At 35.0% G+C, this 27,745-nt stretch overlaps 2 protein-coding genes across 2 annotated transcripts; both read left to right on the top strand.

Moving 5' to 3' along the window:
• Window positions 1-1,980: 1,980 nt before the first annotated feature.
• On the top strand, window positions 1,981-27,148 carry LOC6648611 (cholecystokinin receptor). Its single transcript, XM_047011267.1, has 5 exons — window positions 1,981-2,855; window positions 19,986-20,186; window positions 20,256-20,603; window positions 25,855-26,170; window positions 26,269-27,148. Exons 1-5 carry the CDS (start codon window positions 2,333-2,335, stop codon window positions 26,696-26,698), a joined length of 1,818 nt encoding a protein of 605 aa, XP_046867223.1. The 5' UTR covers window positions 1,981-2,332; the 3' UTR covers window positions 26,699-27,148.
• LOC26529935 (mitochondrial import inner membrane translocase subunit Tim13) lies at window positions 3,307-3,969 on the top strand. Its single transcript, XM_023179407.2, has one exon. It carries the CDS (start codon window positions 3,487-3,489, stop codon window positions 3,814-3,816), a length of 330 nt encoding a protein of 109 aa, XP_023035175.1. The 5' UTR covers window positions 3,307-3,486; the 3' UTR covers window positions 3,817-3,969.
• Window positions 27,149-27,745: the final 597 nt, after the last annotated feature.

Below are 27,745 nucleotides of genomic sequence, written 5' to 3'. Positions count from 1 at the left end.
TGTATTTGCATTTGTTATTGCCGCTTCACTAGCGAAATATGCAGCCAGTTTTTTATTTTATGCCCATTTAACTTTTTTTTTATTCGTTTTTGTTTGTTCTCATTGTTAATGTCAATTGACGTTGGAAAATGAAAATTACATTTTGCGCTATCATTTAATGGCATCATCTGGCTAAAAAAGATTTTTAGATATTAAGACCGAAAATGAATGCATAATGAGATGGCGATGGCGATGGCGATGCCAAAGGAGAGGGAGCTGAAAGTGAAAATGCTGTTTGAGGTGATTTCGAAAATGAAGTAACCAAGATTCGTCTGGTTAAAAAGGCAAATGGTTGTTTGCAGAAATGAATTAATCGCTTCGCGCAATCGAATTCAGAGGATAAAATAAATAAAACATTTTATTACTTAATCAAGGGGATATCCTGGAATTGTCACAAACAAATGGCATGCATTTTGAGACAATAGCAATTGCGAGAATTGATGTTACAACAAAAGAAGTAGCCAAAAGAAATGTAGCCAAAAGAACTGGGTTACTAACTGCTCTCAGGCCCTTTTGTTGACTAATAAAAAATCGAAAGAAATAAGTATAATAGAAGGTCTAAAAGAAGTTCTTTATCCTTAGCCCATACCGAGCAAGTCGCTCCTGCTTTTAAAAACAATCTTTCGGTAGAAACTAGAGATCCGATTGGGTGATAGTATTTAAAAGATAACGTATTAAAGATAAACTGACTTCATATTTCCCCAAAATTTAAAACTTCTTGCTTTAATCCAACGACAAGAGACAACTCGTCGTCATAGTTGACTGTCTCGTTGTTTCTCTTATTTCCATAATGGGGGTCAAGGTCATCGGCTACTATTGATGACGAAATGGATCAATCTGTGATGGACATTACAGTCTTTTATTTTCGTTAATATTAGAGAGAAAAGTCTAAGAAGCATGAGGTTGAGTAAAGGTAAGAATTCTCCGAATGGCCAAATAGACTTTCTATTTGCTCTATTTTGCAATTTTAAGACGTAAAATTAAATTAAAATGTTTCTATTTTCTATTTGAAGTTCTGCACTTTAAAGCCGTAGATTTGAATCGATTGATTTTTGATCGTTTAGCACCTTATATGTTAGTTTCATTTAAGAGCAAATAGTCAAAAGGTAAATTTCTACCATTATCAGTATACGATAAAGTTGTAAACTATCAACCTAAATATATTTTACAAGCAACAATGGGCTTCGGCTTAGATTAAAATGTTCGAAACATTGACTAATTGCTTTTCTATTGATTGATCGATATATATGAGCGGGTTATTTATTATGTTCTTAAGTAGAATCTTAATATACAGTTCATTTATTTTAATGTTTATATTTTCTTATAATAATATTTTATATAATATCAAAACACCAAGAACATTTGTGTTTAGGGAGCGTCTTTAGTTCAGGATGTGCCAGAACAAACTAGCTTACAATTTCAGAACGAATAATTGTTAGCCCAGTATTTTAGTTTCCACAAACTCTAGAACTCGCAAACTTGGCCAATTTCTATCTGATACACATATGTATATAAGATATTTTGCAATGCAAAAGTAAAAGTTTTTGGTTTCGTTTTTAGTTTCTGAAAAATTACCCATTGGGTTTTTTCTTTTTCTGCACACGTTTTGATAATTTTGTGATTTTTTTTTTTGAGTTCCGTATTATTTAACTAAGTTTAGAACTGTTTTAGTTATCTTGTTGTTGAGTTAAAGCCATGACCATGAAAAGCAGCAGCTACGGCGACAGCAACAAGTTTCGTTGGCAACATGTTGCTGTGGTGAATTGACTCCTTTGGCCTCATGTTGCTGCCGTTGGCTGTGTTGGTGTTGGTTGCACTGTTGTGATTTGTATGCCTGTGCGTGTGAAATGCCGACACAAGATGCCGTGCGGTGCCGTGCCAGGCCATGCCTTGCTTTCAGTGCACGACGAAAGGTTACGAGGCGCGGCACATAACACGGACTGCGACCCACGAGTTTATGACAGAAATTTTTGTGAATTTTTTCCGAGTGAATTTGTGAAGTCGTAAGACGAACTTAAGTGACGCTAAGAGTTTGCAGTTCGGTAGCTACTTTATTTGTTTTTTGTGCTGCTATTTCTTAGCAAAAGGGATCAGAGACAGCCTCACAATTGGCACTTATTATAATTATATCAGCCAGTTGCTGTCCGCTCTGGGACCGCTGGCCACCAGGGCAGCCATTCAGCTAAATGCCAGCTATGCGGCAGACGAAATATATGGCATAGACGGTGGTGGCATTGGCGGTGGTGGTGGCGGTGTTGGCGGTGTTACTGGCGAGGGCGGCGGTGGCATTAGCATGGGAATGGGAATGGGAATCGGTGGCATCGGACTCGGCGGCAGTGGTGACGGTAGTGGCGATGTTATCAATGGCAGTGATCTTTATATTTATTATGGCAGCGAAATGACATGGCCGACAAGGCAGCAGGAGTTACATCAGCAGCATCAGGAGCAGCAACAGCAGCAGGCACTTACAACAACCGAATTCATTACAAGTCCAGTGACTTCATCATCCATAGTCCACAGTCCCCTGGCAAATAATACGAATCGCAGTGTGGCCAGAGTGAGCGCTGATATACCCATTTGGGTAATACCCTGCTATTCGATTATCCTGCTCTGTGCTGTTGTCGGAAATCTTCTTGTGGTCCTAACACTGGTGCAGAATCGTCGCATGCGCACCATAACCAATGTATTCCTTCTGAATTTGGCTATTTCGGACATTCTCCTCGGCGTCCTTTGTATGCCGGTAACTCTTGTTGGCACTATTCTAAGGAATTTCATATTTGGCGAATTCCTCTGCAAACTAATACAATTCGCTCAAGGTGAGTCAAGTTAGCAAAGTCAATAGATAAGATGACGCTAGAAGTGCTTTTTGTATTAAAGGCTTAAATATGGCTTACGATATTTAATAAATCATTTTCACATTTCCATTTTGACCCTCTTTGACTTAAGTTTCGATAAAGTTATCTGATCTGCAGTGAGGCAAATGTTTGGGTAATGAAAACTGTGTTAGTGCTTCCAATTTAAAATGTGAATACAGTGCGTATGCTTAATATTTTTTGGTTTGGTGTGTATTTCGTCCATATTAAAAATTAATATAGCAGTTTGCTTAGAATTTTTAAGGTGATGAATGTTTGGCTTATGCGAAAGGTGTAAAAACTAATTGAATAGTGAATACAGTGCGTATGCTTAATATTTTTGGTTTCTAGCAAGTTTTTTGTAGCATTTTTGACTATTTTACAACTTTGTTTGGGCATTCAATTGACAAGCAATTTAGGAATTTTCTGTCATAATTAAAAATTAAAGAAGTGAAAAACATAGACAAAATCTTATACACACAGAAAAAATACAAAAAAAAAGTAAAAAACAAGGAAAAAGATAAAAAAAAATACAGACATAGGGATTAACACACAAAACAATTGGTCAGGTGGTGGAGGGGGACACGAAAATATAATGCCCTCTGATTATGATCTGGAGAGAATTAAAGAGCAAATTCTCCTGGCCAACATACAGGAATTGTTAAGGAAAATTTCACAACGCTGCTTTGATGAGTGTGTCCAATTGCCTGATGTGGAATTACGTGGCACCGAACGCGATTGTCTAACGAATTGTATGGATCGATTTATGGACTCGCTGCAATTGGTCTCCCGGCAATATTTCCGTCGACGAAGTCGTCAACATCGAAGTCGAAAAAATCCCGAAAAATATAAAAGCGAAAAGCAGCAGCAGCAGCAGCAACAACAACAACAACAACAGCAACACAACGCAAAAAAGGCAGTATGAAATTAATTGTATATTCACATAAATAACCGAGCAATTGTGTTTGTCGTCGTGACACATTGCTCAGTTTCATTTTTTTTTTCTTTTTCACTGTATTTACGAGCAGACTGTATATTGTAGTAATAGACCCTAAACACATATGTACAAACATTGATCGAACAGAAAATATATATATATTTAATTTTTAATTTCATTTTCTTGGTGTCGACTGCAGATATCGCTGCAAGTCGATTTTCCACTTAAACTAAACTTACTGTCTGCCATCGGTTTCCGCACAATTTCCTCGTTTATTTATGGTTAAAATCATAATTCAAAGCAAGTGCGCCCACACATACACTCACACCCACACCCACACGTACACTCAGATACCACATTTGCCACACTCAACACGCTTGGTACACTCGCCCTCTCTCTCTCTCTCTCTCTCTCCCTCTCTCTCTCTCTTACGCTCCTTCTTTGTATTCCTCTCAATGTTTGCCTTATGCCAATATTACCAACTAAAGAAATACAAGTGGAGCGAGCTCTTGAACAGATGAGAGCCAACAAAATGGATGCCATCATTATGCTAAAAACCCAAACCGCCTTCCAAAAAAAAAAAAAACAAACCTAACCAACTTGGCCATGTTCCAAAGGGTTAAAGTGCTTAAATATGCACATACACCCACACACTTGCACACACACACACACTCACACGCTCACACACGCATGGAAAGATTATTTAACTTTTATTACTAGCTTGATGGCACAAACGTAGCTGTTTAAAAAACCGTTAAATCAAACGACTGACCCAAGATTTCAAATTGTGTGTGTGTGTGTGTGTGTGTGTGCGTGTGTGTGTGTGTGTGTGCGTGTGCGTGTGTTATGTTTCTCCTGTTCCTGCTTGGTGTACAAGTCTATATAAATAGACACGGAATGGACTGGGTCCACTGAATTGAGTTCTTAATATACCAACATTGTTGTTGATCAACAATTTGTAAAACATTGCAGAATTGGGATTACTCTGTAACAATAAATGGGTTCGAAAATTGTCTAATAACGCTTTAAGGTGATTTATTTAAAAATAAAGTTATTCTAATGAAAAAAACTTGATATAAAACTTTCTTTTGTCAACATTTTGAAGTCCTTCCTCCTTACAGGCCGACTCGAGGTCAATCTTACAAAAATTATTTGATTAACTACATAGTTCGTTAAGGACAAAGCTAATGTAATAATTTTAAATTTGTTCGGTTCTAAACTTTTTCAATCTTTTTCTCTTCATTTGGTTGCAATTCTCAGCTAGTTTTGGTGTTGCTTAAGCAGTTCTGAATTATTCAGCAAAGTCCATTGTTAATAGAACTTGGTTATGATTCTAGAAAAAGCAGATAAGCTGCTTACCTTCTTGTGCTGCCTCCTGCCAACTTGGTTAAAAATAAGGCATAAAACACATTTGCTTTTTGTTTTTGTTTTGTTTTCTCAAAAAGGGGCGCCAACAAAAGCGCAAGTCCTTAAAATACATTACATTTTAGTATTATTTATGTAAAAGAAAAATATAGGTACATGTATGTGCATATATTTTTGACACCTTTATTTTTGTTTTCAATTTTTGAAATTAGAAGAAAAAAGTGACCCTTCAGTGAGCATGGTTCATGTCATTCTGACATCCTGTCACACATACATACATATGTACCTATCAAGAATATATGTTTTTTGTTGTTAATGATGACTAAGTGTGTGGGATTCGTAACAGATTAAACTCAAACTTGACATTTGTTCGTTCTTTTCGTTTTTGAAGTATCAATAAAAAAAATTGAACATTTTTAAATTACATATCAAAATACCCACGAATTTCAGCCTATATGACTAGACAGTTTCTTTACTTGTCAGCGATCATCTTCTTAGTTTAAGAAGCTATTTTTTAATTCACTTTGCACATTGATTCTATACCAATTTTAACATATTTTAAATGATAATACATATAAGGAAAGAAACTTCAAGTGATGGTTTATGGTTTACGGTTTAGAGAAGAAGTTCAGTCAACAAAAAAGCTAAACTATGAATCTAGCAATCTTAATACCACTAAATATAGCATACTGTTTGGCTGAAGTTGCCAGAAAAGTGATACTAAAAGTCTTAAAGGGGGATTAAAATTAATTACCTGGTAAAGGCTTTCTTACCCTGGCATTGTTGAGATTTAGAAATTTTTTAATCTATCTCACTTTGAATTTGCTCTTCTGATTCTCTCTCTTTCTCTCTCTCTCTCTCTATTGCTTTCTTACGACTGACTGTCCTCGTGTCTGTTTCATTCAACATTTGTAATCGCTATCGTCATTTGTCAACAGATCCTGCTTGGCTTCCTATGTCCTACACTGTGTGTGGGATTCATAAATGATGTGCAAATAATTAGAATTGTACGCATTGTATGCACTTTGCTTGGTATGTGTGAATACTTGTGTGTGTTTGCGTGGGTTTTTGTATCTGTGTATGCGTCCTGAAATCAAAATCAAATTAAAGAACAGTGAAGTCCTACAAGCACCTTTCGGATTCAAGAAGAGAGAAGGAGCGAGACAGACAGAGTCAGACTGAGTTGAGTTGTAAAACTAAATGAAGTGTAGGTACATGTTGATAAGCATTTGTGACAGGTGTCAAGAGCATTTCGCTTGGCCGATTACCATCAGGGGTTCCATACCGGGAATTTGCTGTCAAGGCTTTGCCTTACCAAGAATAAAGAAACGATGCGGAATCAATCAGCCCCAAATTGCCAAATATAACATTTCAATTTAACAAAATTCAATAAGCACATAAAAAATATATTTATATGTCCCACCATTTGCATAAGTACAGTTTCCCTAAAAAATATAATTTCTTTTTGGGAGATTTCATCTGAGTGTATCTATTTTTGTAGGAGTCGAAGAAAATATTGCTTCCATTTTCCATTTGTTTTTTTTTTCTTACTATTTTTTTACTCCATCAATAATGGAATTTTAAAAATGTCTAACGATTTTCTATACTACCACACATATTGTGCAGCATCACGTTGGCCCATATTCATCATCATCATGTCGCAAGCTATTATCATCATCATTATCATTATCATTATTATGTCGCTGGTGTTGTTATTTTATGTTTTGTGCAGTTTTCATGACTTGTTTCCGGTTTCCGCGCGAAATGCTTCCTTCCATTGCTTCTTGTTGGCGGTGGTGTTGCTGCCGCTGCTGGTGCTGTCGTTGTTGTTGATAATGTTGTTTGTCTTTCAGCTGCAAGTTTGTTTTATTCTACTTGGGAAATTGCTGCTACGTGCACAAATAACGCTGCTCCCTGATGCCAGCCAAGTTGGCCCCACCCACTCCAACTCCGACTTTTAACGTCTATTAAATGCGTTCGCTCAAACATCCAATCCCAAAACGGCAGCTTCCACCGCCCTTTGGCAATTTTCCCCCCAACCCACCACACACACATATATCATCCGCACCACTCCCCACCATTCATCATTGGATGCGTGTGTGACGCCCACATGGCCAACTTATTAACAACATAATAACAATGCCAAGGCAAACATGTTGAACGGAATCAACCCAATTGAATGCATAGGACTGATTGAAGTAGAAGTTCGCCCCCACGCCAATTTAACATCCACTCATTCGCACATACTAAAGACACAGACACACACACACACACACACACACACACACAGTTGAAAAGGCAATTTGTTAGACAAACACTGACAGAAAACAATAGCATCAATAGCAAAACTCAATACATTGAGCTAGTTTTTGTTGTTGTATCTATTTGCTTAAATTTGGTTACAAAATATAATATTATAACTCTTGTTTTTGATTTTAGTTTTATTTTCTGAACTCATTTGCACAAGTCTAATACCCAAATCCCACATGGCGCTTCCATGGCGAACGTTGGGGATTAAAGTTCAATGTGAAACTCTGAATCCCATTGGAAACTTCCAACATCCTAACACACACAGTGGTAATGTTTTATTTAATGCACAATGAATAATAAATTGTATGTGGTCTTCGGCTGCTATTCAATAGCAAAATCAATTACCGCGGCAACAACAAAAGGTCGACTTCTTAAGGTTTTCGGTTCTATTGTTTATTAAAGTGCAAAGCTTTTTCTTCTACCATTAAACACTTTTAGGTTTTCGAACCATCTTCTGAATTAGTCTCTGCATGCAGCGCTGGAAATGGCTTCTGTTTCTTTCTAATATTGATTTTAAATTAAAAAGCAAGTTTTTCATAGTGAATGCCATATTTTGCAGTATTTCATTCAAGAATTTAATTGAACAGTGTGAAAAACCAACAACGAGCAAAAAAAGTATGCAATAAGCAGTTAAAGAATTTGCTTTTTGTAAACATACAAGTAAAGAAATTTTGGAATAGTCTGCGAATAAAAAATAAATCCTCAAAGCAATTGCAAATAATGAATACTTTTCTAGCCTATTGCATACTTTTGGGAACTAATTTCCCTCAATTTTCGTTTTTGCTATAGTTCGGGTACAAAAACTAATATAAATCTTCTACATATATGCCTTTAATGTCGTTATCAAATCTAAGAATGATAACTCTACTCTTAAGATTTAGTTTAAGTTCTTCTTTTTTTGCTCGTTGTTTTTGTGTGTGGATGTCCTGTCTGCTTTATATCCATCTGTTGCATTGGGTCGTAAATTTATAAATGTCAACTTGGTGCCAGGGCGTTGGCCGGCCAGTCACAAGCTGTCACACCAATTTATGGCCATCATCATGTCCAAGGTGCAGCCAAAAACTACAAGGAGCTCATTTCCCCACCCATCACCATCACTGCCGTTGCCTGATTTATAGACGCAATTATGCATTTGCGAAAAATGAAAGAAAAAGGAGCACAACGAAACGAACGAAAATACTAAATTTCTCACTGCCAATTCAATTTAATGCAATTGAATTCTTATCGCAAATCCTTACACAGCTTATGCCGGCTCAGAGTTTGTGATGATGACAATGCGAATAACAGATTGTACGGTTCTCAGGCCTCAGACTCAGACACAGAAGAGATTTCGGTGCTACTCATACAATATGTGTAGGTGCCTATATAAAATTCTGATTTAACATTGTTAAGTTAGTGGAATGTAATTTTATTACAAAAGAGACAAAAGGAAATTTGTAGAATTTTTGTCAGCCGAGAAGTAGGCAACAATTTTATACACATTTTTAATTAGTTGATCGCCTTTAAGTTTATCTAAGTGTGTGTGTGTGTGTGTATAAGTCGGTGTGTGCGTCTGTGTGTGGGAAAATTTGTGTCTGGGGACCACCCGCGGCTCGTTTCATCAGGTTTCTTCGAAAAGGCGATGACAGCTCTGCAAATTAATAATTAATTGGATTTTTCTAGATTTTTCTTCTTGTTGCTTTCGCCTCACGCTCTTTCGTTTTGTTGGAGCAAAAAACAAAACAAAAAAACAATCAGAAACGCAACCATTAATTGGACGTAATGAAAAGGCACAAGTGCAAAAGAAAAATGCCAACAAGGTTGGCCAAAATGCAAATTAATGCAACAAACCCTCAAGTGGTGGGAATTTAAGTACTGAGCATTAATCTTTTGCAAATTGAACGAAATAAATTGAAACTCGAAACGTGCACATATGCACACACTCGCACACACACACACGTGTACACTGCACAAACATGCAAAATCACTTAGCAAAAGAAGAAAAATTATTCGCCTGGGTCAAAAGAAAAATAACTACAAGAACTAAAAGAAATTTTGCAAAACATTCTTGCATGACTGAATTCTTAACCTCACATCCACCCCCCTACCGTAATTCCCCTTTAACATGTTGTTTGTTAAGTTGCAACTCAAGGTGTTTTAGGTATTTATTTCAATGACATTTCAAAGTCAAATTTAACAAAAATTCTTTAACATTATGACTTTCACATTTCTCTTTATGCTATTTTCAAGTTTCATAGTTATTTTCCTTTTTGTGAAAAGTAAAACCAAACTTCTGCTAAAATTTGGTTGCCCAGTTTCTTTGTAATCCCCTTCTCTACTCATTAGCAAAGGTTATTACAAACCACTTTGAGTAGAGATTAAGCTTACCTGCATTCCGTGAACACATTTTAAAATATAAACTTTGTGTAGTTGCCTTCTGAATGTTGCAGATATTTTCTAAAAATTTGCTTAATCTGCACTGTGGTGTACAATTCAAACTAATAAAGTCCAAATTAATATTACCCTGGGCACAAAATATCAATAAATTCAACAGTCCTGAATCCCTCCCTGCATCGGAGCCTCAAAATTAGACATATTTTTCGAATGCATTGTCCTGTTTGATACGCCCCTTTTGTTTCGTGTAATAGAACTAACGAGCTGATACCTGTTAAAGTCATTTAAAGTAATTGTTTTCAGTCTGTATTTATCAATGTTTGTCCCCCTTTTCATTAATTCAATCAAATTTTGTTAACTTAAAGTTTAGCCAAAGTGACCTCATCAATTTTGTTAGGTCAATTTTTAGTATTTATGCGACAAAAAATATGTTCAATCTATGTAAATGAGATTCAGTGTGCTATAAAAGTATATTCAAGTAAGTTGTGGATCATCTACATATTTTTAAGTTTTCGCTCTTTAATCCTATTAAGGTGTCTGCCAAATTGCAATTTCTAAGCAATTCAATTATTATTTATGGCAAAACAAATCATCTTTGGTACCACAGTATCTTGTGAGAGACATTCATTTATATATTTCTTTGGTTTATGGCATATTTAATCTTCGTTTTGGCTTGTTGCAGTTTCCCATTAAACCCTCGATCTATTTGCAAAAAAGGAAAAAAATGCTAAAATAAATTTTGTAAAGTGTATAACTTAAATATGAGTCAAAGGGAAATTGCAAATGAAGACTTAAGTCAAGGCAAAGGCAAATCAAATATTTCTACTGCAATGCCCAAAAAGATAAATCAAAAGAACCACAATTAAATGAAAAATTTAAACGAAAATGGAAAAGTAGATCAATTTCTCATTAAAATTAAACAAAAAAAATAAGGCAAAAATTTAAATCAACTTGAGCTTAAGTCTTTAAATGTTTATTATGAATGTCTTATATGTATATTTAAGTTTAGCCTTTGAATGCAAATTTTAAAAGTTTTCGTGAAACGAAACAACACTTTAAACTTTTCTATAGTCTCTTTGGGTAACATCTTATGATAATGATAAATAAAAAACTGCAACATTTTGTTTAAACTGTACCGAGACGAAAAAAAACTCAAAGAAATTCCTCATATCTCTTGTTTTTTTATTTTCATTTTTAAGTTCTGTGATAAGAAAATAAACTCAAAATTCTTAGCCAACTCAAAACTATCCTGATAGAAAGATAACTATAGTATAGCTCTTCACTCTTAAATTCACCACGACTAGCAAATTTATATGCCTTTCTATGGAAGATACAAAATTCAGTTGAAAAATATTCATAAGTTACCATAAAGAATAAGGCTACCAGAAATGCAGGTGAAAGAAGTTTTATTTGAGGCCAAATACCTTTTTTTCCCCTCAGCAAGGTATCACTTAGTAAAAGCCGCAAGTAAGAAAATGTGGGAAGAAAAAAAATGGCATAAGAGCCCGTTTGATTAGAGAAGCATTTTACGCTAAGTAGTCGAGAATGGAAAATCTCATGCACTACTCGAGAGGAGTCATCTTAATCCATGCGGCCATGAAATGTGAAAGCCCAAGTTAGAGGTACAAATACCTAGCTAAAAATGTGAAGCACCATCCAACGCAGTGCAAATGCTACGAAAACAACAAAAACAGCAAACAACACTAACAAAACAAAAACAAAAAAAACAAGGAAAAACAACAACAAGAACATTTTGGAGCGGCTTATTCACTTGGCAAAAGGTTGCAAGGACGTTGATGATGATGATGACGACGATGATGCTGATGCGGATGAGAATGTGAATGAAAGCGATGAGGATGAGAATGTTGTTGGGTAAAAGAAGCAAAAAAAAAAGAAAAAAAACAGCAAATCTTTAAAATGGTTTGTAAGGACTCCCTGTTTGTCACTGTGTGTGTGTGTGTGTGTGCGTATGACTGTGTGTGTGCTACGCGTTTTCGGTTGGTTAACTCTTATTAAAAACTACGGGGCCAACAAGCAACATACACGCAGGCAAACACATAAAAAGCAAACAAAGCATCAGAGAACGAAAAAACAACAAACAAACAAAAAAAAACGCAAACATGTTGGCATACATATTTAATATAAAAGTAAAAAAAAAAGTGAAAAAGAAAAGAAAACTCGACTGCTTAATATCCGGCATTGAATTCACAATATTATCTAACATTTATGCAAACTAATCTGAGAACGACTTACACACAACAAAAATATACAAGATTAACTTGACTAAACCGAACTAAATTAAGTAATTGAATCAAGCGGAACTATGTGGGAAAAAAAATACTTAAAAAAATTTCTCTTACTGAATTAGAGCTTGAATTATCAGCATCAGTTTTAGGAAACCCAACATCCTTGACGTAAATCGAACAGGTTTTCTGTATACTTAGCTATCTACCTATAGCAAGGATTACCAAACAAATTAATATTCAGTTGCTTCTTTAAATTAAGATTTAAAGTTCCAAAGTCTTGCCTAATCCACTTTGAAAAAGTTTTGATCTTTATGTTTAATTTTTTGTATTTTGCTTATATTTGGTCAACATTTTTATAAATAGCTTGACACTTGCTCATCTCTTGATTCCTTTTGGTCATTTTAAAGTTAATTTGCCTAAAATCTGTTCAAGACATTTGACCATCAGTTAAGGGCAATCAGTGTGTTACCTGCTATATTTAGTTCGTTTGGGTCAACAAATGATTTGATTTATCAATCATATTTTAAACAGTTTTTGAAAAACAACATTTTGTCTTGACTACTTTTCTATGTATGTGTGTATTTATACCCATTAAACATATGAATAGAGTGTGCTGAGGATAATCTTGCTAATATACGACTATCTAATTATAGCAGACTTTAACTAATTTAATTTTAAATGCTCTTTCGTTTAAGTGATCGAATAGCGAGTCAATCAATAATTTCAATATAGTTTCTGCGACACCCTGTAATGGGTAACTTGAGGTCTTCGCCTTTGTCGACTTGTGGTAGAGAACTTTTTCAATTTATGTTTGGGTGGTATTAAATGTACAACTTGCCTTCAAGATGGAAATCAGGTTGACAACAAAGTGTGAAATGTGTGTGAAATGAAATATACTTCAAACTGAATTAATGCTAGAAATGGAAAATATTTTGCCAGGCCATGCCATGTCAGGCGGCCAGGTCATGGTTTTTTTTTTTGGGTAGGCAATGGCATAATCAAACCTCTAACCACTCCTATCTATCGTACCCACCGCCTATTACATCTTCCCTTAGAAAATGGAATATAAATGAGCATCATTTGTTGTTATTATTGTTGTTGTCTTCTGTTATGTATGGCCCTTATTATTATGATTATTTTTTTCCTCTCCTTTTGCCTTTCTTTTGGGCAGATTTTCAAGTTTTGAGAAGTTTCTGACACTTTTCGTGACCTTGAGATTGGACACACCACAGTCTTAACTAAAAATAAACTAAATATCATCTATAAAAAACCTTTTGCACTCAATTTGTTTTGCAATTTATTTAGTCATTCAGCCAAACAAGCAGAAATGGGGAGAAATGGCGAGTTGGTTTTGAAGGATAACACACAAAGACGAACAGGAACTTTTCCTTTACATCATTGCAAAAGTTTTGCTTTTTAGCTAAGACTTTGTCATGAGAGAACATTTAGAACGATTGTTTGTTGTTGTTGTTATTGCTGTGCACAAGTAGACGGAGATATGTATGTATACCCGCATCCGATTCACAGAGTCCACATCGAGCATAAGTAGATTGCTTACAGTTCGCTGTCACTTGAAGAATTTGAAGCAGCTGAAGTGTCTGACATTCCATTTGTATAACATTGCAGCCAACGCGAAAGAACAACAAAGTTGCAATGACTATATAGTATTTATAAATATATATACATATATATACTTTCTCTTTATGCATCTAGCAGAATAAGCAGCAGTATAAGTAGACAGGATTAGGAATAAGTAGCAAAGCACAGAAGATTGGCATTATAAAATTTATATACTTGGAGCGATATATATTGATGTATTATGGGTGAAATATTGACAGCAATGCTTCAGGTGAGAATATCACGCACAAGGTAGTTTCGTCCTTTATTGATTCGTTTTTAAAAGGAAATTAATTTATATATTTCAATACTTTGGCAACTTAATTGGCTCTATTTAATAATCTTAACTTCACCTACATTTTTTTTTTTTTGGGTAATAATAAGTCATTTCAAATTAGACGAACGTCAAATTCGAAATGCAGGTGTGGCATGGCCTTATGTATGCATTATTAAGGACTAAGACCCTCCATTAAATTGTTCACTGTCATTCCATTCCATTGTGCAGACAGAAAGAAGAAACGAAAGCTAGCAATAACATTTTATAGCTACTTATACAGATGCATATATGTACACAAACATCTGTGTGTGTTTTCTGTTGTGCATTTCTTAAGAATTCTCAATGGCATATCGTTTGGCACTTAATGCTGGCCAATTTATTCAGAATATTCATATGTATGTATGTACTTGCTGCCAAAAGTATGCAACAGTTTCTGTTCAATCGTTTCTCTCCCTGCAACTGACATGAGTTTCGGTTAGGTAAAGCTTTCAAGTCTTGTTTTGCTTTGCCTGACATTTTAATTTGTTATGTTTTACACAAATTGAACAATTTTATACCGATTGAATGACATGACCCATTCCTCAATATTTCCATTGAGATTTTATGCCTTAGACAACCCAACCAACACCAACACCAACCCCACCTATACACTCACACGCCCACACAAAGATAATAAAAAGAAAAAAAAAAATCGTTTCCCTTTGGGCAAAAAGGAAGTAGCATGACAGTTGCCGCATCCCTTTCTTTCATATTCACATTCACAGTATTGAATATACAAGTATATATCAATATAAAAACAAAGAAAAACATTTTTTTTACATAATTTCATAACACAAAGAGAAAATAATAAAACTCAAAGAATTCAGTAAAGTAAATACCCTGAAATGAGGCTACAAATTCAGATTGTATTTTAAAAATATCAGAATTCATAAGTTAATGATAAATTTTTATAGGAAATTCCGATTTATATTTTTGTGTTTTTTTAAGTTTTCTAATAATAGGCTTCCATTTCATTTCGTTGCTAGTCGCAAGTACTCGGAAATACCCTAAAATAACAAAAACGCCGAACATAAAATAAACCAAACAAAAAGTAAAAATATGTCTATTGAAATAAATGTGCTTGGGCTTCGTTTCTTGCTCTACTTGTCTCTGTTTTTTCTGCTCTTTTTGCCGTTTGCTGCCAAAAGTTTTGTTTGCCCATTTGCCCATTTTTTATTGTTATCTGAAAATTTGAAATTATTTTTATTGATAAGAGAGGAAAAGGACAAAAAAAGACAACAAGCGAAAACAAAAAAAGACTGGCAACTAAATCAAAATCAACGACCAGAGGCATATGACATTTATGTGTATGTATTTATCCTTTGAAAATCGGAAAAAAACCTAAAAACCGAAAGAAGCTAAAAGTGTTGACTATGGCGAATTTGAAATACCTTGCCTTTATTAGGTTAGGTGACAGATTGTAGTCCCTGTTGAGATATGCGTCAGTGTGCCGTAAGCCAGGAACTCGTACTTTAATATTTTGGCCACATCCTTTAGCGTGTTCAGAAGATAGGCTCACAGGTTCGTACGCCGCACCGCTACTAATGAGTGTGTTTGAGTGCCTCCGGCACATTGTTTGCTTTAGATTTCGTGCAACTGGTGCACTGTAGTGGGTTTAACTTGCAACTGTCCGTTGAGTATGCCTGTGAGCATCTTCCAATTTGCGAAGTTCATTCCTGATCCTTAGCCATGCGAGAGCAATGGGAGTTTTCCACTGGGATTTTGCTTTAATGGTTGACATCGCATTCCAATGCTCTTGGTATTTAAGTGCTCGGAACGTTACTATCAGTTACCTGTTGGCTACAGTACTGGTCTATGACTTTAGGATATAGGAACACCAGCTTAACAGGTAGTTCTAGATGAGATGTTAACTTTCCCATTAAATCTTTTTAAATCTAAATTAGTTTCAAACTCTTTTATTGTGTCTATGAAAGTTTGAACTCGACTATGATGGAAAAAGGGCAGGAAAAAGCTGTTTTGTTCACACTTAAAGTCAATGTTATACATATATACGTACATACATACCCATATTTATCAGTTTATTTATTTCAAGCACTTCAATGGCACTCTAACACAAATAGCAAATGAGGGCGGTGTCTCTTATGAATAAAAAAAAGGTATACGGTATAGCCTGATCCTCTATTTTTTTTTTATTGCAAGACAAATTGCATTAAGTATTTATATAAATCAAACTATATGTGAAATTGTGTGTGTGTAGAAACCGTTGAGTTTTATTTTATCACAGATTTCCCTTTGCTTATTGGTTCACAATGCTGCGCATCGCTCTTCAAATATTTGCTATCAATTTCAAATGCAGAGGACGAGAGTGACAACAGTTGATTGGTTGACATAACCTAACCCATTGTTTAGTTAGATTTTTATTTCTATGCAAGGACAATGCCACAACAAAAAGCATAAAATGCACATTGAAATGTTTTACATTTGTGTATGTCGGTTATTCATATGACAGCCCTTTGTTTTGGGGGAAAGGAATTCCGGCTCAAAAGCACATATGTGGATAATTGTGTTTCAATAGTTTCCATGGAAACATAGTCATTGTCACGCATGTGTTAATCATAACTAACAAGTGTAAATAATTAGTCAATGTTCAAAGATGAACCGCATCTGATTTCGGCTCAGTTTATCGCCCAATTCGGTTAGACCGTCTCAAAGTCATAATTATTCGAATCACTGCAATGATAATTGTTAGTTATGGAATTTCTTAAGTGTGGTAATTGTTAAAGTTAGTGTTCATTACTACTTAAGTACTTATAATTAATTATGTTTATTAATGTTATCATTATTATTAGTGTCTAATTATTTGATAACCTTTCTGATCAAATTCGAGTCCTTTTCGAATCTTATTTATGATAAAACCGTCACAAGTGAGCTCATTTGCTAATCATATATAAGTTTATAAGTTCTTTTCTCTTTTTTCTATCACCTTTGACTCCTTTTTGAGTCATATTTTTCATCATACGCGGCTGTTTTTAAGTCATTTTTGAGTCTTGTTTTAATCAATCATGCAAGTAATCATTTGTTAATTAAGAAGAGTGTTCAAAAATGACTCATTTATGCGATTTCTATTCAAACAATCTTCCAAATGCTGGTGGGTGGGTGATTTGAAAAGAAAACCACCAAATGACAATGGAACAGTTGTTGCGAATTTAATAAAACATTTCAATTAAACTGGAAATCTAACCACATTCTCACATTTTGCAGATTATTTTTCAAGCTTAACTGGAGCTAAAAGTGCATGGGTTTTCTTTGTTATTCTCTTAATTATTTTCATTCACAGGTTGTGTATTTGACCTGAGAAATGAAATTACAAGTGGACTCGTTTTACAAGCTTTTTCTTCTTGTTTACCTATTTTTTTTTTGTTTTGTTTTGTTTCTTTTTCTTTCTCCTCATCTCTGTGGAGTCCGGTTAGTTAGTTATAGTTTTGCGGTTGTTAGAGATAAATTTAACGTTAACTTTGCAGCAAGTCTTATATGCCAAATTGACTTGGACAGGAGCCATTCATGCGGTGAGGAAAGTTGAGAATTTCTAAAAAGCGCAAAGTAACAAGGTAAAATATTTAAATAAAAGAAGGAGAATATAATAAAGTACCACTGTTAAGAGCAGGAAAAGGAGACACAAAGTGTGAGAGAACTGAGGCAGCTTAGTGGTTCTCACTATCTATGTGCATAGATAGATGGCTGGCTGAGTTATTGAGTGAGCAAAGTTTTAGATGTTGGAAAAGTCAATTACGTTACGCAACTTTTAATCAAAGGATATGCAGTCCTCTTCTGACCAATATGAAAACTTTAATTACCAATTTTTGCACAACTAAACTAAAGCAAAAAATTATGTCGACAGCTGTGCAAAAATTTATATAACAGAAAGGTCCATATACACTGCCAATCACTTGTTTTCTGCTTCCCACCCATTTTCAATTCGATGAAATTCTTTTCAGGTTGAATTAAAGCTAAAATTTGAAATTAAATTATACTTGATTCAATACGTTTTAAATTTGTGACTTCTACTCAATATTTGCTACAATTTCTTGCATAACTGATAAGCTCAAAAACCTAGCAAACTAAAATCAATCAGCAAATTTTATGTATTGATAATGTGTTTTATTTTAAGACTTATTCAATAGAAATTCGAAAAGAAATAAACGAAATTTGTGAACAATTTTCTAAATGGTAATATCAAATGAAATAGTGAAACAAACTATAAAACAAATATGGGAAAAAAACACAAATAAAAATTGATTCAAAAATGAATGGCGCAATGTGACAATTGCACTCTTGGCAAACCCCTTGACACAAACTTACCTGCAATTTAAATCAATAACAAAATGAATTTAATCTCTCAATATCTTGGCTTGCCAAGTAAACCAATCAAACTTGACTATTTGCAATTTCCAATTCCAATGTCTTAGATCAAAAGGAAAAAAAAACTTACATTAATTTCAATCCCATGTTCATGAGAGAAACAGAATATCGAATGACAAATTTGCTTTAGATGCCATCCTGTGCGTTGTATCTCGTCGTTTGTGTTTAGGTCTATGCCTCTGTGTTCTCTATGCGATTATGGAATTGCAATTTTTGTACCAAATGACATAAAGGGGGACAACGTGGGGTTTGGGGAGAGAAGAGAGAGGTAGAATTTGGGCAAACTCTGGCCGAATGTTCAAATGCTGATGTTGCTACTATAGGAAAGTGCAATGGAAATTTTGATGATGATGTTGATGATAATGCCTAATCATTGAGAATGCAACCATTATGATTTCGCTTTGCCTTTTCTCTCCCTCGCTCTCTCTCTCTCTCTTTGAAACAAGAAAATGCAAATGACAGAGGATTATTCAAATGGAATCCATTTCGTTTAGCAGCTAATTGAGTAGGGAAATGAGTGATTCAAAATCGCCGAAATATGAGTTACTTATGTATATGCTACTCTTAGGGCTTAGTAAGCTAAGTCCATATAGTTGAATATTTTAGTGAATTCTTCTTCGTTTTGTTATTTTTTCCCAGAATTCTTGGTCATAACAACCTATTTTAGGGAGGTGACTATCTACAAGTATGGCAACGCACACTTAAGTGTCATTTTAGTAAAACACTTTCCACAATGGCTTCCTCTTTTCCACCTACCTCCAACCCTTTCATCGCTGGCCAGCATAATACCCACAAAATACCCCAACTGAACTTGTTGTGCTAGAGCATTTTACCAAGAATTTGCTGTTATGTTTCCATTTTTTTTTTTCTACTGTGTTATTTTGAGTTTCGCTTTTATTGCTTTACTCCCAACACATTTTGTGTAGGAGGAAGGCGCGAACTTGTGCTTCTGGCCAATTTTGCTATTTTCAGTATTTCCATAAAATTTCCATTTATGTTTGTTGCCTCGGACTCTCGGGAACCGGGGCACAACCGAGCTATACGGACGGACAGTACGCTACGGTACGGTACGGTACGGTATGGTAGTGGACGTACTCATTGAGCCATGCGACAGAGCTAAATTTAATTTTTGCTAATGAGCTCTCCGACTCCCCAGCCGACATACAAAAACCGACAGAAGGGTTTAACGAGGTTCGTGGCTCGTGGCTCGTGGCTCGATTGATGGTGTGAGGAAGGGATGTGCTGCTGTGTTATTGTCCTTCTCGAATTTCATTGGCCACCTCTTTAAATACTAAATAGAACGTATACAATCTGTCTATGCTTTTCTTTCAGACAGTAGTTCATTAGCTGGGACAGTGGTTTAGGTCTTAACGAATTTACTTTCAAATCACCAGCCAAGCGTAGCATATTTGCCTGAAGAAAAAAATAAAAGTGTGCAGCTAATAAAAAAAAAATTTGATGTGGTGTTTATATGTTTTCATCAAGCAAATGAAGTTATAAAAATATTAATTGGCCTTTTCTCATCATTCTCATTTTATGCCTTTTTGCAGCCGCTTCGGTAGCCGTTTCCTCTTGGACTTTGGTGGCCATTTCCTGCGAACGTTATTATGCCATTTGTCATCCATTGAGATCTCGGACTTGGCAGACCATTAATCATGCCAATAAGATCATTGCAATGATTTGGTTGGGCAGTTTGCTTTGCATGACCCCAATTGCGGTTTTCAGTCAACTGATGCCAACGAGTCGGCAAGGTAAGTGGACTTGGAAAACTGATCCAAGGGTAGGATATGTTTTTTTGTAATGAGTCTTTCTCTTTAAAGGTTTTCGCAAATGCCGCGATCAATGGCCTGCCGATAGTTTGAACTATGAAATTGCTTACAATTTGTTCTTGGACTTGGCTCTGCTTGTCTTGCCTTTATTGGCATTGACATTTACCTATTTGTTTATAACAAGAACTCTCTATGTCAGCATGCGAAATGAGCGAGCTATGAATTTTGGTAGCAGTGGCCCGGAAATAAATCAAAGTCAATCGGCAATAACCACCACACAAGTCAATAATGGTAGTAGACGTTCCAATGCTCAATCTCTTGATATGATGCTACAACACCAGCAACAACAACAACAGCAACAACAACAACAGTTTGTTGGCAATGTCCAGTATTATTATGGTAAGAGAAAAATAATAAAATTATCAAAAAATTGTATTGCCTACTTATGTGGGCGAACTAAAAGCTCTACTTAATCGCATATGCATATATTCAATTTCCATTTAGTTGTAACTAAATATTCTATGTGATTTACGTTTTTGTCAAAAATACTTTGGGGAAATTTGATAAAATTTGATTGTCTTATGTTTTGCATCTGCTCCAACCATTGTCAATCGATTGATGCACTACTCATCAGGTATTCCCATGCGGCCGACTATCTAGTTTAGCTTACCCAAATGTCGCTCTAGTCACAGACAATTTGCATAGCAAACTTTCTACCACAAACGAAATATGCCAAGCGTTCAATTTAGCACACATCCATATCCACATTCCAGTTCCAGTTACAGTTTCATTCACAAGCATCGGCATCCGCAGCAGCACCAGGAAACTGGCACCAGGCACCAGGCGCCAATCCCATTCCCTTTAGTCTTCAACACAGACCGACCCATTACCCAGTTGACTCTTATGCATGGCCTGTCACACTCGGCTGGCGATAACAAGATGTAGGTTTTCAAACTAGGTTAGAGGTTAACAGGCATCTGTGTAACTGTGTGTGGGTGTGGGTGTGGGTGTGGGTGTGGGTGTGAGGGTGATACGATGAGTGAGTGTAAGTTTGGTAGGACGATCGAACCATGTTACGCAAGTGTAGGCTATAAATCGCCGCGGCTGTTAAACGCAGCTATCCGAAATGCCAATTCTGTATACGATTTCAAGGACTTGACTTTCATTTGCATTCATTTCTTTCTTTGCCCAGCTTAAAGCTCAATATATGTTTGGCTTAAACACACTCAGGCAGCTGGCTTAGGGATTATTGTTTACACAACACGAACAAAAAACAAAAACAATCTACATACTAAACAAAGAAACAAACAAAAAACAAAAAACACTTGATTTCTCTTGCAGTATTTGTTGGCAAAATTCAATTGAATTAAATTTGACTTGATAATGTGATGAAAACTGATAAAAAAAAAAAATAAAAATCCTCCTTTCAGCTGTCATTCAGCAAGAGCAAATTTTAATATGTATGACTAGAAAAAAAATAAACTTCTTCCCCTTTTTTTTGTATCTCTTCTTTTGCAACGTTTTTGTTTCGTAATTTTTTTTTTTTGTAGATTTTGTCCCCCAAAAAGCCGATAAGCATCTTTTCTTTATACTCATTTGCATGAAAGGGTCAAAAATTCATTTCTGCTGCGATTTCATTTTCTTAGTGAAAGTATATAGGGAAATTTTCACATACAAGTTATTTTTCATTAAATTTTACACAAGCGAAAATAGTTAGCCAAAATTTGAGATGCACTTAAAGATGAGGAAAAAAAAATAAGAGATAAGCGGATTTTATGACAAAGTGAGCAAAATATAATATGTTGTCGTATATGATAATTTCGAGTAAATAAAATGACCATGGTGAGGAATTTAATGCCGTATCCTAGAGATGAAAATGAATTATCATAGGCAACCCCGAATGGATGAAAATTTTGAATTGTTGTTCGTTTATGTGAAAAGGGTCAACATAAATATGCCGTAAATTATGCAAAAAGACAACCATTTAAATGCTCGTCAAAAACTCTTATCTCATAGACCCCTCTATAGCCCCACCCCCCTCCCACATACAAATCTCTCCCTTGCATGCCACAAAAATTGTCCTCCCATGTTACCATTGAGCAATTTTTAGTGCATGGATCGACACATTTTCACATACTTTTGTGACAATAAATTTCATATTTTTTCTTCTTTCCCCGCAACCGTTCCCCTCTCTCACTCTCTATCTTTCTATGTTTTGGATTTTTAAATGCACGTACCATAAATTGCTATGACACTGAGAAGGCAAAGAGTGTGCGGCCCGGATGGCTCCCTGATGGGAGGGTAGAGATTTTCAGTCTGCGGTGCTGGTGTGTCCGCATACGGATATATAAGCCAGGCCGCAGGCGAAAATTGTTTTATTATTTTAGGAGGAGTGGAATGCTTCAGCTCCAGCCCCAGTTTGTTGGCAATTTGCATAACCAAGTACCAAATAATTAAAGAAGCATAAAATGTTTGCCATTCGCGTTCATTTTAAAGCAGCTTAGTGACGATACCAAAAATCTTATTTATGTCAAAGCCCCAAATGAATGGTCTAGATAGGCACACCCACATCCTCATACACACACACACACACACACACACACACATACAGTTTGCAACGATTGATGAACTGCCAATTTATTTAAATTAATTTTACCATCAAATCATATTTCAATACTATCTGACTCTGTGAATCAGCAATGCTTTGACAAAAATCGATTTTTATTGAGATTTCTTTTATACCCTTTCAAGATGAGCACATTCATTTTGGTCAGAAGTGTGTTACGTATTAATCGCCATTTCTGTCCACTTGCCTCTGCATACTTCTGGATCAACACGAATTTCTCTTGGAAAATTTAAACTACATGAACTCTTATGTCCATGATATCAAGTTGAAACTTCACTTAAACAACTAAATTAAATAGTATAGAAAGTGGAACTAAATTGATTTCTTTCGTCCATATCTACTCTTTTTACTTGTATAAGATCACATTGCGTATACTTAATTTTATAGTTGAGGTTACGAACACCCTTAGTTTATGATACATAATATGTAAGTGGTGACATCTTCCGCCAAAGTCAAGTTCTTTCTCTTATTGGGCTTATAATTATTACATGTAAAATATATATATGTATAAACATTTAATGACACATAACTAACTTTACTTTTTTAGTTTTACATGTTCTGGCCTTTGAAATCTATGACTACATTTTCTTTTGATTGTATCAAAATAAACTACTAACCAAATATCAGATTTTATAATTCGATAAAAAAAAATGGTGGCCTTAAATCGATATAATCGAATGATTGCTTTTATATATATAATTTAATTTATATCTGTACCGCAAAAACTGAGTTTTGTTTTGATGCATTTTTTGACTTTATTCCAAAATAAAATCGTAGACTGATCCCAAGTACTGTAATTTTGAATGTAGGATTCTTTATATTGGATCGGACTACTGTATCACATAGCTTGCATAAGAACGATCGGCCCAGAACACAGACACTTAATAATAAGATGGTTGTTTTCAAAAAGTTTGTCACACAAATTATTTTTTGTTAGCTTACAATCGATCACGATCGAATGACTATATGTTCTCAAAAGTCCAAAAATAATTTTAATCAGAAATATTTGTTTTCGTTTTTCAAATATCACCAAAGTAGGTTATTAACTTACGAAATTTTCAACAAAATCAGATAACTATACCTATAGTCCATTATTGGCCATAAAACGTTTGTTACGCTTTGACGGCCTTTACCTAAGAATAGTAAAAAAAAATCGTAAGGGTATACAAACTTCGCAAAAAACCTCTAAATAAAAACCATTTTCAACAATTTGATAAAAAAATTCTTAAATTTAAACTTAAAAAAATATCAATAGCAAAAATATTTATGTAGGTAGGCGAAAATAGAAATTAAGTGTCATTTAAAACTCGTTGACATTGCCAATTTTTTTTGAAAAATTAGATATTTAAATGTCAAAGCTTTTATTAAATTAGTTTAACGAATATATGGGAATGTGTTTAATTAATTTAATTAGGGTAGAACGTTTCACGAATACATTTAAAGAAAATAAATGAGACACTCATACACTTACTAACCTGAGCGATTGTACCTATTGTCAGACCCTGGGACGGATGTGTAAAATATTTTAAGAGGAGATCAATCAAAAAATGCTGAATAAAAGAAAATTAAAAATACGAAATAGTTTAATTAATATAGACAATGAATGGACTTTCCGTGATTTCATTGAGACCTAAGCTGTATTTTCCAGAGCCAATTATTTCCTTTATTCAAATAATTTTATTGTAATTTGCAAGTAGGAGATTTTGTCTTGTTTGTGAATTAGCGATTGATCTTTGATTGTAGCAGCTGTTTGTGCTGATCACTTTTTCATCCTTTTTTAGAGAGTTACACAGAGAATTCACCTAAGCTAGTTTCTGTACAGAAATATAGTTGACATTACATTTTACTTATGAATATTTGTTTATCAATGTATTTCTGATAAGACTATTTACTCTGAATAACAATTATATTTCTTAAAAAATCAAAGAATGTAAAATGGGAATAAAATTGTCCCCAGATTGTGCAACATGCAGTTAAAGAATTTAATTTTAAAACTCAGCAGAACTTATTTTGTAGAGTTTTTCGTTTATTTACAATAAGCGCAATAAAAGCTAGCCCAAACTTAAACTATAACACTCATGAATGCACAGAATGAATAAATTAAATAAATTAAAGTTATATTCATAAGCTTTATTGGCCTCATGCCGGCTAAAACGCCGGTTTTCAAGGCCCACTGTGTTACATATGTTGTAAACCTTCTTAATTTTATTGTATAATACATTGTGTACTATAACTAAATTATGATAATAATGTTAATTGTCTAGGAGTATGCACATGACAACGACGGAGTCTGCAAATACAATTCCCATCTAGTGTTAGCGTTGAAGATATGGTATGGTTATCACAATTTTGGATACTTGACAATGGTTGCTGATTATAAAACATGGTCTTGAAGCTATACAGACAACCTGCTCATATTTTGTGCTGCATACGAAGTCTTATAATACCTATACAATATATAAGATTTATTGAACTGTTGACGGATAAACCCCAGTTTTAATTTAAGGGAACTATATAAATGATGGAATGACTGAAGAAATTCAGGAATGTCTTGTGGCTAAACTATTCTCAATAAATAATGTTTACAGTGAGAACCATTTTAATACCATGCACCCATAGGGTGAAATGGTATATTAAAGTCGCCAAAATTTATCTAACAGACACAAGGTAGCTTTTCCGACCCCATAAAGTACATATATTCTTCATCAGCATCAACAACCGAGGCGATCTAGCCATATCCGTCTGTTCGTCCATCCGTCCGAGACTCTGTACTTACTTTGAATGACTTTTGCATATTTTGGGGCGCAGATCGTCTACCTTTCTACATCCCTAGATCCGTTCTTGTGCTGTTGGACACAATTTGCTTGAATCATTTAATTAAGGTCCGTTTAAGTTTCAATTAGTATTTAAATTTTTGACTTAAAACAAAAAGCACTAACGATAACTTTCATGCAATGTTTCTCGGCTTCTCTTCATACACTTCTTTTCTTTCTTTTTTCTTTATACAATTTCTTGTATGGACAGTTGATGGCTATAACCACGGGGGAAGCAAACGCAAATTGCTTGGTGGCAGCTGTGAAGGACGACGTCATCTTTATTGTATGCGTAGTGCTTCGGTTAAGTCGCTGCGTCAACAGCAGCTTCAACAGCCCATCAATGGAAGTGGCATTGGAGGTGCCACAGATTGCTGCAGCAGGGCCCAACGCATGCGCCACCAGCAACAACAACAGCAACAGCAACAACAACAGCAGCAACAGCAACAGTATTATGAGTCGCATGAATCGCGTAGAAAGAGTATTTCGCAACCGAGTTTACGTATTACAGAGGCCGCTCTACGAAGGTAAGTGATAAAAAGATAGAAGGTGACAGGAGAAGGTGGATACGTTAGTCGTTATAATTGAATTTTTTCCTTACTTTCTCTTTCTCGTTTTGCAGCAGCATTGTGCCACGTCGTTCCAACGAGAACAAGAACTTGGAGAGCAAGAAGCGTGTCGTGAAAATGCTCTTTGTTCTGGTATTGGAGTTTTTCATTTGCTGGACCCCCTTGTATGTGATCAATACGATGACAATGCTGATTGGTCCTGTTGTCTATGAGTATGTGGACTATACCGCCATTAGTTTTTTACATTTGCTGGCCTATTCATCCAGTTGCTGCAATCCGATTACCTACTGTTTCATGAATGCCAGCTTCCGGCGGGCCTTTGTCGATACGTTCAAGGGAATGCGTTTGTGTCATACATCGGAATGGTTTTGCTTCTGGCGTCGTCGCTCCAAAATGGAACAGAATCTATCCGTGGCAGGCAATTCAATTGCATTGGCCAATTCGGTTATGTCAAGCCATACAATATTAGAGAGTCCACGTCTATGAGAGAGCAGGAAGTCACTCATGAAAAAATGTACACGCGGCAATTTGAGCGGAATTTTGGGCAATAGGCCCATTGGCACACCCACAACTCACTCTGGCCAGATGATGGAAACAGAGTCGCTCTAAATTGACAAGAGGCCCCATTCCCGTTCCCCCCCTCCATGTGATGTGATGATGATGATAAAAACATTAAAAATATAAATATATACATACATGTATTTTATGTGAATGAAACTGAGAATATTAATTACTGTGGTTATCAACGTACTCGAAGTTGTCATTTGTTAAGGCGTTTACCTAAGGAATCTCTAATACAAATCTATTCATTATTAATTATGTCTCAATGCAAAACTAAATATTACATAAAATACTCTACTAGTTCAATGTGAATTGTTAGAAATGACCCCCTCACCACTAAAATAAACCAAACTAAAACTGAAATTTAAATGTTTTAACAGGTTCACACAGTTAGTCCACAGAATTTCTATTTGTTTTACATGCATTTCATTTGAAATGCTTCGAATTTTAATCAAAACTTTCGCACAACTGCGGTTTCAACAAAACATTTCAAATGGGGAAAACCCAACAACACAAAACAAAACCAAAAAAAAAACAAAAAAAAAACAAAAAAAAAACAGGTGGCAAATAAACACAAATTTTATTAAATAGTAAAATGGAAATGGAATAAAGCTCAATATAAATATTAAGAAAAAACTCTATGATTCAATGTGCAAATATAATTGTGTTGAAAACTAAAAACTACACCGTACCGAATTTAATATACATCCTAAAAAACATTTACATACAAAAATTTGTACCTTTTAACAGCCCCTTGATATTGCTCCTCAGAGCAGCTGAAACTAAATATTTAATACAAATAAACAACTACTACAAGAAACTTGAAGAAAATAACCTGAACCTATTGGGGTTATTTCTATAAAAAAAGTAATCCATTTATAGAATATTTGATTAAGCTCAAAACGATATTGATATTGAGAATACAGTTGAACTTGAATTCGATGTAATTATGCCGAAATGTTTGATAAATAT

This window comes from Drosophila willistoni (assembly GCF_018902025.1).
Source record: "Drosophila willistoni isolate 14030-0811.24 chromosome XL unlocalized genomic scaffold, UCI_dwil_1.1 Seg141, whole genome shotgun sequence".
NCBI classification, from domain to species: Eukaryota; Metazoa; Arthropoda; class Insecta; order Diptera; family Drosophilidae; genus Drosophila; species Drosophila willistoni.
This window is presented reverse-complemented; position numbering and strand designations above follow the sequence as displayed.